This window comes from Micropterus dolomieu, linkage group LG17, assembly GCF_021292245.1.
Source record: "Micropterus dolomieu isolate WLL.071019.BEF.003 ecotype Adirondacks linkage group LG17, ASM2129224v1, whole genome shotgun sequence".
Lineage (NCBI taxonomy): Eukaryota > Metazoa > Chordata > Actinopteri > Centrarchiformes > Centrarchidae > Micropterus > Micropterus dolomieu.
Window position 1 is genome coordinate 13,598,588 of NC_060166.1, and position 20,532 is coordinate 13,619,119.

The 20,532-nt window shown below is 39.3% G+C and overlaps 2 protein-coding genes, 1 long non-coding RNA gene and 1 pseudogene across 3 annotated transcripts; 2 read left to right on the forward strand and 2 right to left on the reverse strand.

Annotated features, from left to right (window-relative positions):
* Positions 1 to 2,436: 2,436 nt before the first annotated feature.
* mmp13b (matrix metallopeptidase 13b) lies at positions 2,437 to 5,514 on the reverse strand. Its single transcript, XM_046074172.1, has 11 exons — positions 5,428 to 5,514; positions 5,153 to 5,257; positions 4,550 to 4,677; positions 4,302 to 4,450; positions 4,012 to 4,137; positions 3,745 to 3,900; positions 3,538 to 3,658; positions 3,184 to 3,317; positions 2,922 to 3,081; positions 2,660 to 2,763; positions 2,437 to 2,537 (listed from the first exon to the last, which is right to left on the reverse strand). The coding sequence occupies exons 1-11, from the start codon at positions 5,512 to 5,514 to the stop codon at positions 2,437 to 2,439; spliced, it is 1,371 nt and encodes a 456-aa protein (XP_045930128.1).
* A 6,771-nt stretch (positions 5,515 to 12,285) lies between these two features.
* On the forward strand, positions 12,286 to 14,096 carry LOC123986068 (annotated as a pseudogene).
* Positions 14,097 to 15,539: 1,443 nt separating this feature from the next.
* Positions 15,540 to 19,839, forward strand: LOC123985715 (matrix metalloproteinase-20-like). Its single transcript, XM_046073521.1, has 10 exons — positions 15,540 to 15,659; positions 16,323 to 16,570; positions 16,760 to 16,908; positions 17,076 to 17,201; positions 17,965 to 18,126; positions 18,225 to 18,336; positions 18,424 to 18,566; positions 18,790 to 18,946; positions 19,320 to 19,423; positions 19,739 to 19,839. Exons 1-10 carry the CDS (start codon positions 15,540 to 15,542, stop codon positions 19,837 to 19,839), a joined length of 1,422 nt encoding a protein of 473 aa, XP_045929477.1.
* Positions 16,316 to 17,730, reverse strand: LOC123985716. The gene is made up of 3 exons (XR_006828729.1): positions 17,693 to 17,730; positions 16,685 to 17,229; positions 16,316 to 16,539 (listed from the first exon to the last, which is right to left on the reverse strand). It is a non-coding gene; the product is annotated as an uncharacterized LOC123985716 (long non-coding RNA).
* Positions 19,840 to 20,532: the final 693 nt, after the last annotated feature.

A 20,532-nucleotide genomic window follows, 5' to 3' on the forward strand; every position in this document is an offset into this window, starting at 1 on the left:
GAGTTAATATTTTTTATGTTTCTCAGTTGCACTGCTCTACAAATGTCAAAAGTCAAGTTAAGTACCAAAAGTTGCTCAATTTCAGCAAACCACCAAGGAGGGAAAGCAGGTCAGTTGTAAATATTTAGAGACAAGAGACTGTCTTGTTCACTTTTCCAGAGGAGTGTACACATCTAAGTATAGGCGAGTAAGTGATCCGCTTACTGAAATAAACATTTATTAGAGAAAGCTTTAAATGTTACACCAGCTGTATTTTAGTGCTTCTTCTGTCTTTGCAAAACTACATTAGATCGACATTCTCTCAGGCCAAACATGCATCTCTAAACATCATCCATGTCAAGGTAAAGTTACTGGAAAAGGGAGGATTTGGAACCATTTTCAGCTCAGGCCTGGAGTCAGCTGTAACAGTATCCCTCCCTCTGCCAAACACAATGAGCGCTCTTGTTTAAAAATCTGTCCTCTGTCATGTCTCTGCCCTCATTCTGCAATGCTCCCTGCAACGTTACAATTTCCATTTACACCACATGAACTCTTAAGTGGCCATTCTAAAGGGGTTGCATCATTTCTGACACATGCAAATGACTTAGGAATCTTAATGTAATTTGAAAAAGCCTATTGTAAAAGGGACATTACGTTCAGATAAACCATCTGTTTTTTTTTTATAAAGCGGGGCTGAGACTCCCAAAGCCAACATCAGTGACGAACACACAGGATTTGTGAACCGGTGACGCAGCCTACTGCTTCGCTGCACTGTAATTACATCCACATGATTGGGCCTGTGGATTATGCTGCTTGGCTCAAGCTACAGTTTTCCTTAACTTTAGCTAGAGATATTTTACTGACCTTTCAAAACTGAACAGCTCACAATACACAAATTCTTAATTTTCATAAAACATCTCACAAATTCCTAAACTTTATCTTCAGATAACTGGCTTTCTGTTGTTACAGCATACTGGAAGATCGAGATACTGTGTTAATGGCCCTTTATTAATATGATTAGGGCTGATATGTGGTATGTTCCGATTTAATATGGGCGGAGCCAAAGTTTTTCCCCACCGTTAGTTGCGCTAATGAAGCATACACTGATTTATTTTTTCCAAACTCAGGAATAGATGTAGACACTAGCGGGATATTATCATGAAGCTGCTTGTCATTTTTGTATTACTTACTTTTTCTATTTCTCATGCAATCTCTCCCAGAACCTTTGGGACTCTGGTCAAAAGAGGACCTTTACGCATCCAGACTGTGGGTGGGAGTGCTCTCTGGTGGGAAAAATAGGAAAGTACATGTACTGACCCACAGTTTCTTGGCAGAATACGCATGTGCTGTTTGTCATATCATTCTAAGCCATTGACTGCCTGGAAGCTTACATCATCTGACAGTTTGCTCTAGGAAACATTACATGTGTTTGATGATTATGAATAAACCTGACACCAAAATCAAGTCTTCAATCTGACTGAAGTTTATTACGCCTGGCCAGTGAATTATATGCAACCATGCTGCCTTTGAGTGGCAGCAAGAGTTCAGCTGCTTTAAGATTATTTGGCACATTTGACTTCCCACACAGTCAAATAGCTCATAACAAAGTAAAATGGGGGTTGAGTTAAAACATGTTAGAGCAGAAGACGTTGTAGTGAGCATTGTCCGGATCAAAGACCACACAGCTTGCCTTAGTTTACTTACATTTTATTTAATAAATGATTTGCCAAAATTTTTGAAAATACTGACAAGAAAATTCACACATGTGACATATGTCAAAATATGTCAGTGCGTTAAAATTACATTTCATCTTTGGCATATTCAATATGCAGAAACAATTTGTCTGTGCAGAGTAGTGTCTACAATGTTGTAAAAATAATAATTAAAATTCAACCTTGTATGAGAGCTCCCTTCAAAATGTCACTTAATGGGACAACATTACTTTGTGTTCAGCTCTTCAACACCAAGATCGTGAGTCCCGCTTTAATTTCTCTGCTTTATTATAATTAACAAATCCTACAAAAATCTAAGGACAAACAGAATATATTAAACTGCTAAGCGCTTTGTTGAAATATTAAGTTAATGAAACAAATAGTAAAATAATGAGCTCTCAAAACAGCCAAGCCAACTGTTACAGGCAAGAAACTTAACCTGCTAAGGATCTTGCCGTCCATTGTGAAGCTTGTACAAATACAGAGATGTAAAATAAATAATGTAAGGTATTTCTGAGGAATTTTCCAGCATTCTGTGTCTGACAAATTTTACACAGGTGTCCAGCACTAGTAAAAATACACTTTTTTTCTTAACTTGACAAAAATCTTGTACTGTAACAGGTCAACACTACACTGCATGTCTCCGTTTTCTTCCTGCTCATTCAATAAACTGCATCTTCTTCTTCTTGTTTAGATTCTGTTTGTTGTGTGTATGTGCTGCTACTGACAGTTGTGGACCACCTCATCAGCAGTTGAGAATGGAGTTGGTCCTCAGGATGCGAATGACTTTCCTGGAGGTGTAACTGTACTCGTACTGTATGTGGTCATGGAAGAAATACAAAAGTCCTGGAAGAAAACAAGAGTGGGATAACAGTTAGAGAAAGCTTTATAGTTGTAGTGCTGGGGGAAAATTCAGCTTTTGTATACTTACACGTTACTGAAAATGTGATATTTGAGGCTTCATTTACCATAGTGATAAGCAGCAGCATCGACCTCGTCATCCATCCCAGGAAAATCTTCCTCAATGGTTCGTGGGTAGCCACTGTCCATGGTGCTTGTTGCTTCGTCATAGCTTTGGGTGACAAGTAAAAGCAAAACAATGTCAAAAAATATACAGATTTACATGTGGAAAGAATGGTTTGTATGCCTCCCAAGGATATTGTCCTGCGCGGATTTAAAGACTTTTAAACTCTAGTATAAGTGAGACATGTAATACTCATCACGACATACCTCCAATAGTCCTCATCAGTGAAGAGGAGAGTTTTCCCAGTGTCTCGGATGTGCACAGCTGCATCTATTTTCCTTACTTTCTTGGGAAGTCCAAGTTTGTGTATGTACTTTGGGTAACCATCCACAAGGTCGTACCCATTCAAAGCCCACATTCGGATCCCTGTTGAAATACAGAGCAGAGTTTTGGTCTTTACAAACTGGATCTAGTATTTAAGAAATAATGTAAAAACACAATATCAGTAAATATGTATATATAACCCACCGCTAAATATGATGACTACATCCTTCTCTGAGTTCTCATATGCTGCGTCCACCTTGTTGGGGATGGAGGGCCATGTGGATTTGATCAGCGTCTGCTCTGGCTCCGGCATCTGAGGATGGAGACGCCAGTAGAATCTGCAACAAAGTGCGGCATGTTAACCAAATGTAGCAGAATGAACGGATCTACAATATGCACATCTCAACACATTACACGGGGAGTTATTATTTGAGTCACAGAATAATCAACTCTTCCTCACACACCCTCTAGTGGTTGTAGATTATCAGTCTAGTTGACGATGATCAAGATCTAGAGTTCATGTGTAACCACCTTTGCACTGTGGCATCATGGCTGTACCTGTCTTTGAAGATGATGGTTTCCCCTCTGAGCTCTGTGACAGCATCAAAACTTAACATGGGGTCACATTTGTTTGGTGCGTCAGGCTTTGGCTTCACTTTCCTATGGTTTGGGTTTGGGCCTGTGATTGAACATCTGACATTACTGCACTGCTCACTGCGTTTTTAATCCATTTTAAATCTAAACACAGATCATGTATTTTCCCACCGTAGAGAGCTTGAATGCCTTCAATGTCATCTTCAGACAGCGGGAAGCCTGTAGCGTACGAGTAGACAGGGTACATCAGAGCGCCCGGGTCTGTGGAATGGGACATACCGAGGGCGTGGCCCAACTCATGGGCCGCCACTATAAACAGGTTGTAAGCTGTAGAGAAAAGATGCTCAGTCAAATATATTGTTTGGATATGCCTCACCTGTTTATAATTACTAGAATTCTGTTTGGTGGCTTATGTTGAAATTAGAGTATAACTCTTACCTGATGAATCTTTGCTCCAGTGTTCATCCTCATCAAAGTGAGTGTCTCCTCCGATACCTGGGCCGGGTGGGTAGGCGTGGGCCAGCAATCCATTAGGCCCGTCAAAAGGGTTATAGTCTCCATGCTCTACAGAATAAATGACAGACCATTTTATGTATGTTGAGCAGGAATGTGCACTATTGAAATGTCTATTATTTGTGTGGCCACAGTGTTAAAATACAAACATCATGTATTTGCGTGTTTGTACTCAGATGATATATAGGGTGCATCAGAATTAACGCTTGTTGCACCTTTTGCTCCAAAACTGATCATAATGTCGGCGTTGCCCTCGTGCAGCTTCTTGAAGGTCAGCGGGGTGACGTCAGACCAAACGTTCAGTGCAGTGCGGATGGCTCTGTTTACATCAGACTTCTTCAGATCTGGTGTATAATTCACTATCCTGAAACATCAGGAGATAGAGGGCAAGGGAAGTGATTGAAAAAATTATACTGATGTAATTCATCTTCGCCATTTACATTATATTCATTTCAATGCATACCTGAATGTGACATTGTTATTTTGCCATTTGAGGTGTCGGGGGAAGTGGTTGTATTCCCCAATGTCTGGGACGCCACATCTGGCCAGCTTCATCACCTCCAAAGTGTTGTCATCCAGATTCCCTGATACCTTCAAAGAGGGAGAAACAAAACATAGGTCACATAGGTTCACGTGTTGCCAAAGTACTGTAAAAACTGTCAATCACCCTCCCTCACCTCTCTTAAATTGCAAACCTTTTGCATATTAAGGTATATCTGTTTTTAGGTTTTAGTATTTGTTATTTGCTGTGTTGAATGTTGTCCTGTCTGTCCTGCACTGTGAGCTCTACAGGGCAAATTCCTAACAAAGGTTATTATAATGACAATGAAGGTAACTCATCCCACCACCTACTAACTTCTTTCCCACAAAATAGTTTTCCAAAAAAGCTCAAAGTTAATATGACATTTAAAGATATTAATCACATGTAAAAATGCACCACCAATAATATATTAAAGTCTTGAATGAATAAAACCTACTCCAACTAAGATATCAAATTCAGTTCAATTTTTACAAAACAGCTCATTTGCAGTAGCAGCAGGATTAACAACTTTCCAGACTGGGTCACCTTGAGATTGAAGAATCTCTGCATCTCCTTGATCTTGGTCTCAAAGATACCTGACGACTTGCCTTGGAGAGCAGCTGGAAGGTCATAGAACCGGCGGAGGTACTTCTGTTTAATGAAAGAGAACAAAAGCTGAATGACATTCATAATAGTATGAAAAAACAGGTGTGGCGTACTCTATTTGGAGTGTTTTTTCTTTGATTATGAAGATAAAAAAAGCCACTAGAAGCCAGCGTGTAAGACTAAATATTGTCTGAATTAAAGACCTCAGATCTTACCTCTGCTAAAAGCCTGTTGTTGTCCTCAGACGGCAGAGGCAGAGCAAAGGAGTGAGCGACCAGCGCCAGCAGCAGCAAAGCTATCATTGTAGTTGTCTGTGTGTTGTCCTAACCACTCTATGGGGTCAAGAAGCTCTGCAGGGTATTTATAGTGTTTTGGGGCCAACTTTTTTTCAAAGGGTCCCAGTGATTCATGTAAAAGCACCTAGCCACTTCCTCCTTCGTCTCATGAGAATGTGCTTGTATCAGTGTGACTGCACCGACTGTGGTTTGACTGTATTCCTTTGAATACGTATATGAATATGTATTTCTCAAATTGCCATGACTTATAGAGTCTGCCAGTAGATTAATTAAAATTCAAGGCAAAATGATGCGCTTTTCTTTCTTTTAAAAAGAAAAACAAGAATGACATGGCAGTTTTGTCTTTCTCTTATTGGCAGCTTAATGAGGGATGATTATTTTAATAAGGATGTTATTATCTGCACATCTTCCTCCGTTTAAAACAAAAGAAGAAAAATAAATGCCCTACATTATAAATGGGGACTTTTGGTAATTGGTTCGCACTCCTGCTGGTCTCATGATAGTCACTGTGTCTTGTTATTTTAGGTGAAGACGTTTCAGGATATGTGACTAACAAACACACGGCCAAATAAAGATAGAGTTGACAAAAACATGAGATTTAAATGTAAAATGTGTGATTTACATGTCCCTCTCGATTCTACGCTCTGTTAGACGATATGATGTGGGCACTCTCATGCTGACAAACAAAGGGTTTCATGGTGTGGTTCAGACCTTCTGGATCCTTCCTCTGCACTTACGTTTTACAATCTACATTTAGACATTATTATGCCATAGTTGTATATACTAAGACTTTCTGTTGTGAATCTATTCTGTACACACGACATCTACTGCATGCCTGTCTGTCCCGGGAGAGGGACCCCTCCTCTGTTTATCTTCCTGAGGTTTCTTCCTTTTTTTTTCCCTGTTGAAAGGGTTGCTTTCAGGGGAATTTTTCCTCATTTGACTTGAGGCTCTAAGGACAGAGAGCACTGTATGCTGTACAGATTGTAAAGCCTCTTGAGGCAAAGTGTGATTTGTGATATTGGGCTATAAAAATAGAATTGTCCTGACTTGAGAAAGATTTGCTTCGATTCAAATACATTTTCTTCGAGGGTTTGGTCTGATAATACCTGTAATCAGCTTTTCCTGATTTTCCAATGTTGCTCAATGCCTTTACAAATAGTATGTGATTCAGAGTAACTGGGGCACAACAGAGCATCAATGACTAATTAAACACATAAATGATCATAGTGGTCTCAATCAAGAGGAACTGTAGTCTGCAAGATTTGTGATTACAGAAAAGCCCTGGTGACCTACAACAAAAACAGCGAGATGTTCAATTCTGAAAAATCACTTATTACCAACACAGAAGCACCAAGAACACAAAGTACAAGATGAGACAGCTATTTAATCGTAAGTAAGATTGTAATATGGTTATTATAATGAAAGAATTTAACTGTATAGGTAGCTGTAGATCCTTGGAGTCAAGGCAGGTAAAGACATGCTGCCTATTACTGCGTAGACAACTTCAGTGTCTGTGTGAGACAACAAAGGTATATAATTATTTGCTCCTGCTTCAGCAACAACAGAATTCCTTAACTTCTTCACTGTAGAAAAAAGGCTAAAATAGTTTCCAATTTCTTACATCAAATTGCTCACAAAATTGCATTCTTTACTATATGAGCAATTCATATTTGGATACAAAAAGTACTCTTTTTTTTATAGTTAAGTTAAGTAATTTAAAGAGTTCAGCATTCAAAGAATTTTTTTCAACTTAAGTTGCTGCACTGACAACAATTAGGAGATGTCAAACAATGATTTGTCTGTGTCGCAATGCCAGTCTTTTTGGGAAAATGTCTCGTGATGACAATGTTTTGCTAAGTATAAGGCTGTATGTCATCAAGTGTTTGCAGTCAAGAAGGGCATCAAGCTGCTGCACTGAAAACCAAAAAACAAACCAAAGCAAAACTCCAGATTACAAACAGTTGGTGTCCCTTGTCATTATGAAGGAGCAACAGTTATGGTGGCAGGGATTTGTAGGACATTGGCTACCTTCTGATCGCTTCAAAAAATTCAAATGAGTCTTATACACTTTCCTCTTTAAAAAATAAAAAAGATTTATGTATTATTGTACACTATACTTAGAATTGTAAGAGTACTGTACAAACATCACAATAGAAGTCCTGTTCATCTGCATTGCATTAGTTATAGCGTGTGCAATGTGCAACAAACACTGTGTTCAAACACCTCAGCATCCTGGGGACACAAATATTTTTGGAGCAACATCATTGCTTAGACGGTGGTAAGCAGAGGGCTCCTGAGTCATGCCAGGGGAAGTTGGAAGCAAGGGGGATTTTTGCTGTTATTTTAAAATCATCTCCAACAAACACACACACACACACAAATATGGAAACATGCACACTACTGATCTGTGTTGTGACCCTCTGGTTGCATTCAAAGATAGTTAGAGCACTGAGTTATGAAAAATGGTTGTTGTATGACCTTTATTGTAGTGGCAGGTCTGAGGACTGTGAAACACAAATTACATCTTAATGATATTCCAGTTACAGAGATAAGCCCCATTGTCAGTCTGTCTATTACAGAAGCTCATATTTCTGTCATGGTATTTTTTCTAAAGCAGTCCCATGAGGCTATAATTGTAATTACACAGCAGAAACTAAAATTGGCGGATGTTGGATTAAAAATTGTTACCACCAGCGGGGCAAAAGCGGGGCTTTTCGACATCTCAAACTCAGCTTGTAAGGCTCAGCTTTACGTTATCAACCTCAGCTGTGCTTTTTCCTTTGTTTGCAGATATAACAGCAACTTCACATTGTGTATTTACTTCAGCTCTGCTGTCATATAAAGAGAGAAATTCAGAGATTGAGATTATGAGTTGCCCTTCCAAGGCAAGTTGGCAACAGAGAATTATGAGAAATGAGGGGGAAAAAAGAAATATGAAATATAAAGTTCCTCTTCTTTCATCTAGTCCCTAATCATCCTGCATCAACCTTTCTCTGACACAACAGCGAAGTGGTCAATGCTGCTGCACCTCATGTCATTCACAGGCTTTGGACTCATGACTGTGTTACTTGGTGGTTTGTTCTCTTCAGCACAGTAACATCCCACTAAAAGTATGTTAGTTTTTTTTTATTCTTAATTCCAGTGCTTGGAATAGGCGGGATGGGCTAGCCACCTGCTTCTGAGAAATCCACTCTTTAAAATGTCACTTCCGCACTACTTGCTCATAGTATTTTGGCACAGGAACACGAAACAAGGATGACGTGAGGTGTGATGAAATCCCCCCTGCTGTGTCAGCGTGCTCCAACAGACAGACCTACTGTGATAAACAAGGACGCATCCTTACTTGGTTCTTTTCCTTTCACATAAGCCGCTGGTTTAGTTTCACATGGTTGCGTCCACTGTTTCATCATGTAAATCCATTATCAATTAAATTAATGGTTTTGTTCGAATTGCTGTGTTGAAATCAAATTATGAACCAGTTCAATTCATTCAGATGTCTTCCATAATACCTCCTGCCAAAAAATTCAGGACTATGATAACTCTGAACGGAAGTGACAGTTTTCTCTAGGCACAACTAACTCTTTCACAGCTGATTTGTGGTCAGAAAGTTCTGTCCGAAATGTAAAGCCTGTTTCCTCTGTAACAATCACGGCTGTGTTTCTCCTGAATGTGATTTAATTTAATTTGTTAACATGTTAATTTAACATGTTAGCCATTAATTTAGAATGTGAACTTGAAGACTTTGTACAATGTGGCTCTATGTTTCTTCAAAGTATAATTTGCTTCTGCAGAACGGTGGCATATTTTGTGAGATAACTGATGAAGAGAAGTGAAGCTATGTATTGTGAAATGTTTTTGGTGTTATTTTGATGTAATGTAAATGTTTGTGATGAGGCAGAATAAGCATGAACCTTTTAAACCATAAAACACAGCTTGACATATTGTATAAACTTATACACTTATTGGCAACAGACTGAACGAAAAAGTTTTATGTTTTACTAGCAAAAGCGTGGAACACTTATTGTAGGTCTCCTTGGACAAATGCATCTGCCAAATAAATGGAGGACAATGAACGTGTATCATTAAGTCACAATATGAATTGGCTACTGTTTCCAGTAAAGGGAGGATTTAGATTACAGCTAAATCAGAAATTCTCCAGTACACTGTAGAAACTGTAATTTAATCTTCACACATTGCAAGTCCATAAATAAAATACCCAGAAGGGCTTGGATTAAACTGCTGAGTGACTGCAATTTCTGAGCAACCTCAAACCACAGTGACTGCTGTCATGTGAGGTCAGGCCCACTCAGCAAAAATTAGAAACTACATGTAGTGAAGAGATACCACAGGAGGGCAGCAGTGACTCAAGCAGGAGACTGTTTCGTGGAAGCACACACACTCATGGCTCTGCTCCCTCTGCTCCCCTGCATGTATCTTACCATGCCCCAGTGTTACCACAACCTCATGCCGAAGTGTTAAAAATCAACAGAAGTTTAATTTGAGATAGCTAAAAAACAAGATTTATGTTTTCCTGATTTGCCTAGTCTTATCTGTTGCTTTTGGAGTGTGCAGTTATACTGTATGTTACTGCTGTGACAATGTATTACTGCTTTAAAAATGTATGAATAAATAAATGATTCTTTTGATTTATTATCATGATGTTTTTATGTAGAAAAACGTAGTTCTAATGACATGTGCAGTCTAAGTTTTGCTTTCACCCATTCATCTCAGTTTGGATGTGTATGGTTGCACTGTGCATTGGAGTGCGCTGTAGTGACTGTCATGATACTACAGCTAGGGGGAAACAAAGCCAGCTTTTTTTTTTTTACATTCAAAGTGAAGGTAGGCCTACCATCCTTTGTTTCAGTTCTGTTTAATTGATCGTTTGTTACAGCGTCGCTTTCACATATGGTTATGCCAATTTAAAACCAAACTGTATTTGTTTGTGATAAAAAATAAGTGTTAAAATACTTACTCTGAGATTTAAGTCATAGATGTACGAGAAAGAAGCACACATTTACTGGAATAAGAAAAGAAATCGGAAAATCCCATTTTTCAGGTTTGACGGAAGTTGAAAGCTTTGTAATGTACTTCTGACTCTCAGTCCTGCTTAATCATTTAGTCATTTCTTAGTACTTTCACGTCTTTCAAGTACTGCAAGAAGTAGAAAAACACAGACAATGCTTTTCAATACTTTCAACATTTATTACAGACAAATAAGATGATCTCCAAGAAGACAAATATTGCTCATCTTCTTGATCTGATATATAGCGTCTCTGGCACCTTGTCAGTGTGAAAGTGTATGTTTGGGGCAAAACAGAAATTTTCCTTCTGGTTTAATTACCATAGCGGTGTCTTCCAGCTTGTAACCTTGCAGCTCCAAACTACACTCTCACTCAACACACCTGCCTAAAATGACTCATTAACTCGTCTGTACTCAGACTGTAAAACCAAAGCTACAGAAATTCTACAAGTTTTTGCAAAAGAGTGCGGCATACTCTTATAATACTCTTATAAATCTTAGCTCATGTTGCTGATAGGGGCACTGCTGAGCTCCAGTGATGCATGGGAATGAGCAGTGCCACCTCTCAGTCTAGAGGTTCCTCAACAGGGGTTCTGCTGGGGAAATCATTTATATATCAAAGCAGCTTGGTTTTTGATGGTGAAAATATCCACATGTTTATGCCTAACACACTCACAGTCAGAGTAATGAGCACATCTAGCAGAAAGAATCTTTTTCTATGCTTTGTGTTGCTTCATGTTGCAGTTTCCCCACTTGTTTGGGATTATCTGGGAATCAGCACACTCACACTGCATTCTTAAACTTCCAGAGTAAATGTTGTGTCTTTGTCTTATTCATTTGACCATTCCTGAAACAAATGGTTTATGTCCTAAATTTTAATTGGATTTGAATAAGATGGTGAAATTGAAACCGTACACTGGATACCTTTTCCATTTCAACCAACATTGGAGCAAACGTGTCACCCAAAATGTTGAAATGTCATTACGTTCTCCTCTCTTGTTGCTGTCTTTGGATCTCTGCAAACCCATCCCTAACTCCAGAGTACTGTCTGAGTCCTTTTGCAAGTGGTATGAGTCACAGTGACCATTTAAAAAGGCCTTCTCATTAACCAGAACTTCCATCTCCATGTAGTTAGGATAACAATCCACGTAGTTTTAGGTTTGTGAAATGCATATTATGTTGCTCTCTTGCTGGGAGAGAGCTCTCCTTGAAGCTGGCCACTGTAAGTGCATAATTGCATGAGCTGCATTTCAAATGTCTGAGATTTGACTGAAAGTGACTTTATGACTTGTATAAAACATGCCAATTTGAAAGTGTTTCTGTTGAGAGTTAACAAAATTGCAAGGTTCTGTTCTCGCTTGTGTGTGGGATCCTGAGATAATGTAGTGTATCCTCATTTTTCTCACTCACTAATATGCTTTCTTAAATGTATTCTTGTTTTTCTTCGGAAGGACAATCTGCAAGGGGACTGGCTACCGATGTTGCTTGGAAAGTCTTGATACAGTTTATTTTCATGAAGGATTTTAGTTGTAGTTGTAGTTGATACATTAAGTTTGATCACCCAAGAGTGTTTGTGTAGAAGTTATGAATAAATATGATGTACAATTTTATGGATGCTACAGTGAGAATGTGCATTCTACTATCGTGCCTGCTGCAAATCAGGAGCCCATCCACAAAGGGAATGCAACCTTCTACCTTGGCATTAAGTGAGTAGCGCAAGAGCAGTTCAGTTCAGTGCAATATGAACTCTGATGTGGATCTCGAATCTGCTCGCAGGAATACCTTCAGCAGTACTACAACCTTTCAACCTGAAGCAGAGCCGACCAGACTTCACCTCCAAGGTGAAAGACATGCAGATATTCTTTGGGCTCAATGCAACAGGTGTGCTGGACTCAGACACCCTGGAGGTGATGAGTAGCCCTCGGTGTGGCATTCCAGATGTGGAGGAGTACAGCCACATCCAGGGGACACAATTGAACAAGACTGTCATCACCCACAGACATGTATATGGTCTTCTGTGTGCTCTTGTTTCTTTAAAGTGGAGTAGAAGTACAGTCTGAAAGATATATGAAAGGGATGTCTGACATAGACTGAACTTGCAAAAAAAAAAGAGAACAGTTTGGTTGTGTCTAAAATGGCAAAGATTTTGAGGCAGCAGGCTATAAAAACCTTTGAAATAAAACCAGGCAATAAAACCAGAAATAGGGAATACAACTGTCACAAGTCGTTATTGTTAACGGATTTTGAGACTCCTGCCTCTGAGCATTATTGTGGGCTTGTTAAAGTGCCAAATTCATCAGACATGCTTGGACTTATGAAACACTGTCCTTATACAGTTCATTGCAAGTTCTGTTTGAGACACGCCTGCTGAAAGAAAAATGTATAATTAAAGAGAAACTAAAAAAGCATCCATTGTCATTATTTTTAAAATGAAAGGTTGTAAAACCTTGTAGTACTTATAGTATCTTCAAAAAGTATCACAGGTTTATATAATGCTGTGCTATAAATCATTCCTGAGATTTATATTCACATATGGGGGATACTAGGTCTTAAGCTTTATGTTAATCATCAACTTGACACATATGCTGCTACAGCATTGGCAGGTACACCAGAGATTTGCCTCGCAACACTGTGGACTTTCTGGTTGAGTCGGCCCCTTTTGGGCCAGAGCCAGCGTTTGTCAGGTCTCACACCAGCAGTGCTGACATCATGGTGGGTTTGTCTTTTTGTTTCACACAGGACAGGGACAGACAATAAGACTGAGCAGATGGGGTCATCCTCACAGATGGAAATGTTTGCTTTTCAGTGAAAAATGTAACATGTAAAACACAATCTCATAGATGTATGATGTAGTGCTTCAGTAGTAATTTAACTGCTAACCAAGGCAGCGTCATCATGTGCCAGCTGCTGAACTTGACACACTCATTTAGATGAGGTGAACAAAGGCCTGTAATTTTCTTTTGGCATGAAAGAAATTTGTTTTCTCCGTGTTTTTTATATTTCATGTTTGGCCTGGATTATATTATGAAGGACATGGTAACTTGTATCCATTTGAAGGACCCAGAGGCACACTGGCTAATGCGTTTGGCCCCAGGTTGGGTGGTGGAGGAGACGCGCACTTTGATGATCACACTGGCGCTCCACAATGATGCTGAGGGAATTTAATAGACAATGTAATATATTTGGATGCATTTTCTTCTAGCTATTGCAGGTTATGATCTGTTTGTGGTAGCTGCACATGAATTTGGCCATGCTTTGGGCCTGAAACAATCCAGAAACCCTGAGTCACAGAAGTGTCCGACCTACAAATCCTCCTGTTCAGGCAACTATTATCCACAGAAATGTAGCAAATGATGAATTGACTCCTGAGAGTTTTTATTGGCGTGGAACCTGACCCCTGAGTGTGTGCTCATGCATTTTAGATCCATTCGGATGTCGTCAAAAAAACTTTTCGATGTACGTCTGGAGCTCTTACCCCTGGCTGTCAGGATCGCTGGTCCCTGGACTCATGTAGAACAAATGTGATCCAGACCTGACCTTTGACGCAGGGTCCACTTTTTGAGATTTCACCATCTTTTTCAGAGACAGGTACACTGATGATTTTATTTTTATATTTCCTGTTTGGAAAGGCACAAAGGTCATCTTTTTGTATTTCTAAATGATTAAATCTCAGATTGATTGTAGGATCTGATGGTTTACCGTTTAAAAGTCATCATTCACCTTTCAATACATACTGAATAATATCCCCTTTTTGTAATATAGTATCAATATGTGTTGTTATTAGTAGCTCAGGAATGCTAAGTGACATGCAGCCTCAGCTTAGTGTAGTGAAGTTTCTACGGTGCATGTGGTTTCCCCTCCATGATTTAAACTGTATAATTTACCCACTTTACCACTTAAAGCCCTTCATATGATATAATCTCATTTCAGCTGCGAGCAAAAATGGATATTTAAGTTCAGAAAGATGCTCATCTTAGTCATCATCATCATCAGCAGTAGCAGCAGCAGCAGCAAAAACACGCCAGACAACACAGCGTGATAAAGGTTAAATATGTGAATCACTGCTTCTTGAAGACCTTATTTTTCTCATTTCATGTTTCATTTACTTCTTTGTCAGACCACAAATCTACAAATATGTCTACACCCAGAAGCATGTTGTTGGAGTTGAGAAAGCTAATTCCTGGCTTGGATGTTGAAATACTTTAAATCCATAAACGTGCAACAAGGAAATGGAAACCTTAATTAAATTAAACAACATGAAGAAAAAACCCCCACTGTGCTTCTTCACCTTCGAGAGGAGTTTTATTTATCAGTAGTCATCCATCCATCCATCGTCAACCGCTTATCCTGCATACAGGGTCGCGGGGGGGAGGCTGGAGCCAATCCCAGCTGACATCGGGCGCAAGGCGGGGTACACCCTGGACAGGTCGCTAGTCCATCGCAGGGCCACACATAGACGAACAACCACTCACGCTCAGACTCCATCAGTAGTCATATTTTGTCAAAATAAAGAATTACAGTGTAAACCTGATCATACTTGTGTCTGTTTTTTTATATGCATCTCACAGAAAAAAACATTCCTAGCATCTGCTGATGCAGCTTTTATGTTTTTTTTGGTTAATCTTTGTATCAAATCGAGGGTCGAGACTTATAATCAGTTAGGATGGTGGTGGAGTGTAAATTAAGTTTGCCTCACTAATGGCTGCAGGCTTTGACTTGCCTGAGTAGAATCAACAGAATTTACAAACAACACTTTTGGCTTCTGGTTTCTATACTAAAAAACATGTACACACACATATTTCACCACAACAGACAGAACGCCCAGACACAGTATGTAGACGTTTCATTGGGAGGTTTGAACCACAAAACCTCCAGAAAATTGGGGTAGGTAGACCCAGCTGTAACTACCAGGATTGTGCGCTGTTGGGCCATGTGATTGCCCAACAGCTCAGAGAATACTCCCATATAAAAAATGTGAAGCCTGGTGGAAATGTGCATTTTAAACATGGAGTTGTTCTGGCTGTGGATGCCTGTTTTGGGCTCTCTGATGTTAGCGGAAATCTTGTGGACTCTGCCCATCAATCAGGATCAGTGGCCGAGGCCTGAGGATGTGGAGCTGGCTGAGGTTTGTGGATGGACGACGTCTTTTATATGACAAATAAGAGTTTATCCATCTATTGATTTTTGTTTTATTTTAAACACTATATATAGTTTACAGCCTAATTACTTTGAGGGAGGGAGGTAATTGGCTAACAGAACCACCCACATCGGCAGATTTTAAGGAGAATATGCTTAGCTCTAATCTTTGTCTACTATATACTTGTGTAAACTTGAGAATCTGATCTCACCAAAGATGAACTAGAACTACTAATGCATTGTATTTTAAATGGTGGATTAATCTCAACATTACCCGATGGACAGACAAACACTAACTATGGCAACATATGGCTAAATTGCACCTCCTTTTGATTATCCCCTTCTTAATTATCTCACAATCCTTTTATAACTTGTGTGCTCCTTATCTCCATCTTTGCAACCGACTGTTTGTTTCATAAGCAGGATCAATGAGGGATCATGCTGACTTTTACCAGGATTTAACAGGAAAACTGGATTTACGTGAATAATTAACACTCCCTTGTCTGTCCTGTTTGTCTTTGTGCATTGGGGAAAAACCACTATGATACCACTATGCTATGGTATTCCAAAACTCTAACATGTATAAAAAACCATAATATGCAGATACATTTTGGATATCTTGTCCTCCAGACCTTTCTCCTCTCAACAACAGGGCTACCTCAGGAGATTTTACAACCTGAACCCCAGAAGCAGAGTGTCTGGAAGAAGGATCAGGTCCACGTCAGCCATGGAAGAGAAGCTCAGAGAAATGCAAAACTTCTTTGGTCTGAGAGAGACGGGTCGACTGGACCCTCACACCCTGAATGTGATGAGGGAGCCGAGGTGTGGTGTTCAAGACGTAGAAAACTTCAGCTTTTATCCCGAAAGGCCTAAATGGAAGAACCACACCATCACATACATGTGAGACGATTTGTCTTTCCTGTTTTTCCTGATTACTGAAATATTGTGAAATGATTTTTTTCTTGCAGATTGTTAAATTTTAAGATTTAATTTTGCCAGCAGAGGAAATGTTACCGTAGCTGCAGCAGTGGAAGTTGTTGCTCCCACTGTCTCATGTTTGTGTGTCCATCTTTGGGTGCTGGCGTGCAGGATTGCCAAATACACTCCGGACATGAAGAAAGAGGATGTGGAAAAGTCCTTTCGTTCAGCCCTGAAGATGTGGAGTGATGCAGCACCGCTGAGCTTCATCAAAGTCAACCATGGCAAAGCTGATATAGTGTTCTCCTTCGCCCGCAGAAGTAAATCTGAAAACCACATCTGAACAATTATTATGTTGGTTAAGATACATTCAAAACAGAGGTCCTAATTATGGTTAATGATGCCACAAATAAAGATACAAAGACAGGACACTTGTTTATGAGTCTTGTTTCATTCAAAGTGCGAAGAAGTGTCTTTTCTGTCGCAGTTCATGGAGATTTCTTTCCCTTTGATGGACCCCGTGGTGTGCTGGCTCATGCCTTTCAGCCAGGAGGGGGGATAGGAGGAGACGTGCACTTTGATGAAGATGAAACATGGACAGACGGGAGGCAAGGTTTGTCAGGCAAAACATGTTTGCAATTCTGTGAGAGAAAACGTTATTAATTCAGCAAACTGAACACAAAAGATGATCCTGTAAACTAAGAATCAGAAACTTTTTTGCAAAACAGTGCAACATTTATCCTTTAAGGTTTGTTGAGGCAAAGAAAAATAATAACAAAAAATGTAAATTAATGTGAAATACTTAAGTACAAAATTGTTGTATTTCTGTTATGCTACTTTATACTTCATTTATTTCACAGCTTTACTTAGTTTATTCAAACAAAGATTAACTTAATATCAAGTTAAACATGCAATTTGGTGCATAGTTATAAAATTAAGCTCCATCCGAACAACCTCAACAATAACATGATACTTATACTTTTAAGTACTTATACAACATTAACGGATACATAAAAAGTATAGTAAAATGACAATAATAAAACAATACATGATATATAATAATATAACTGTCATGGGGTCGTTTTCTGCACAATGAGTACATACAATGTCAATTCTGAACCACAGTTGGCAGCAAACAGCTGTTGCGCTGCTCTTTGTAAATTGAAACTTTAAACATGTTGGACCACTCCCCAGTCACAGCTGCACCTGCCTTTGACAGCTCATGGGCACGACACCTGGTGTGACATCATCTCTGGGGTGTGGCCAATGCCGCTACATTCCTGATAGTTTCAAACCTACAGACAATTTTCTGTGTGATTCTGTGTCAATGTATCCGTCAAACGGACTAACAGGACATGTCTGTTGCTGCATTTCAGGTTACAGCCTGTTGGCTGTTGCAGCTCATGAACTTGGCCACTCACTGGGTTTGACTCACTCAAGAGACCCCTCGGCTATCATGTACCCCAATTACAGGTCTCACAGCAGTACACAGTACTCTCTATCCAAAGACGATGTGCTTGGCATCCAAACACTGTACGGTGAGGGGAAAAAAAAGATTGCACAAAATGAAAATAAAATTATAGTGCACTATAATGTACAATACCATATTTTATGCATTTTTTCCCTTGTTTCTTAGGAGAACCCACAAGAAAAGAGGAAACACAATCAGTTCCCAAAAAGTGTGACCCAAACTTTTCTTTAGACGCAGCAGTTGTGATTGGAAATGAGATTGTTTTCTTTAAAAACAGGTATGGTATGTTTTAAATTATGATTGCAAAAGCGCTTCAATATGTTTGAGCTGCAACTGAGTGAGTCTACTTATTGTTTCAACCTAGGTACATGTGGATGAGAACAACACGGACAACTTATTGGAATCGCCTGAGAGGGAGCCACAGCAGCACATATTTTCCGAGCATCAGTTCTCACTTTGATGCCGCTTATGACATCCCTGCCAAAGGCGTGGCGTACATATTCACCGGTACTGTGTAATGGGCAGTCCGCAAAGCATCACTTAGGCCTTATCAGCATGACAAAGCTGGATTTCCAGTAGGAGAACACAGTGTTGCACCCAAATTACAGCCTTGTGCAACATTTAAGTGTTGCAGTTCATACAAGAGGCTCACTGAGTTTGGCTGTGCTTGTGCTATGTTGTGGTTTTTCATAGTGTCCCAAAATGCAGTGACGTGGCTGTGTTTTTCCAGGTTATAAGTACTGGGTGGTTCAACAGCTTAAGATGAAAAGTGTTGCTGGCTCCATCTACGAGTACGGATTCCCCTCCAGAGTCAAGCAGGTTGACGCAGCCGTGCATGTCAGTGAATATGGAAAAACAGTCTTCTTTGTAGGAGAGGTTTATTACAGGTGACCTGTTTTGATGCATATTTGTTTTACATTTAAAATCTCATTCTCTGTTTTTGATCGTTTACATGAAATAAAGACATGAACACTGTCAACAGGAAAATGTACCCAACAAAATGAATAAATAAATACATTATCAATATCTACACTGTACCTATAATGCAATTCAAAGGCAGTAAATCAGTTATATTAGACATTTGAACAGAAGGAAGTTTACAACATACAGCAAATCAATTTTAGTATGGACAAATAATTTGACTGTAAACATACATACATAGATCCCTCATACATGAAGAGTGCTCTGTGCACTTCAGAAAACACACTGACACTGAGGAAGGCAAAGAAACTGAAGTTATTTAAATGATCCAATCCCCAGGTTTGATGAGCACAGGAGAAGGATGGACCCCGGCTTCCCCAGACTCATCCAAACAGACTGGCTTGGAGTCCCGAGGAGGGTGGATGCTGCCTTCAAGTCACATGGTAAATAAAAAAAAACACAAAGAAAAGAGAAAACTGGCACAGTTTATGGACATGAATGTGAAGCGTGTAATGTGGTCACATGAACAGAATACAACTGAAATAGAAGTTGTAATTTCTTTTCTTTAACGTGTGGGGTTTACCGCATGGGTTGCACTTTTACACTGAAAACACCATTTGCCCCAGTTTCAGGACAAGGTGCCGCTTGAGTAGAAATGTTCTTTTTACAGCTAAACGTTGTTGTTCACATTTCATCTCATTTGTTCTGAAACGATATGAGGGGATAACACGCTTTTTTGTATGCTGTTCCGTCGACAGGCAGCATCTTCCTCTTCAGTGGGACAAAATCCTACCAGTATGACTTCAAGCAAAAGCGGGTGTTGAATATCATTTCAGCAAACTCTTGGCTGGGATGTTGATACAGTTGATACAGTGATGGGCACGTTACTGAGAGTACATCCTTTATACCCCCCCATCTTTAATTTACTTGATAAATTTCGCTCAATTCCTGGATGTCTATGAGATCATGCTTATATTATCTTATCCCATAGACACTCAACATTTGAGCCAAAATAGCCTAATATTGCTGTTTGACATTTTCTGACTACACCAAATAGTTTTAAAAATGGTCTGTCCTAAACCATTTATTAGTCTGACTCTGACGGGGGGGAAACTATTGCATTTCCATTCACTGAGCCTCCCCTGAAACTATGAAACTATTTGGAGCCCCCCTAGGGAGGTTCGCCTCACACTTTGAAAACCCCTGATTTATACAGTTAAGAAGAACTCTGAAGTTAGAGATGTCGAGTAAATAAAAGTTATAGTTGTTAAATTGAGATAATATGTTGAGATTATGTATATGTATTTGACTAAATTGTTGGATTTTTGGGGCTATGTGTTTACCTGTATATAAACTCTGATGTCACTCTCTGGTATAAATGTACCTTTATGTACTTAACATCTTAGAGTTAACCTAACTTATACTATATTGTAAATCTGAATATATAAAAACAGGATGTGTCTTATTAAACAGAACTCTACAAAATGGCCTGTTTGTGTTGCATTTTTATATATTATACAATTATTATTATTAAAGATGCATATGCAGATAC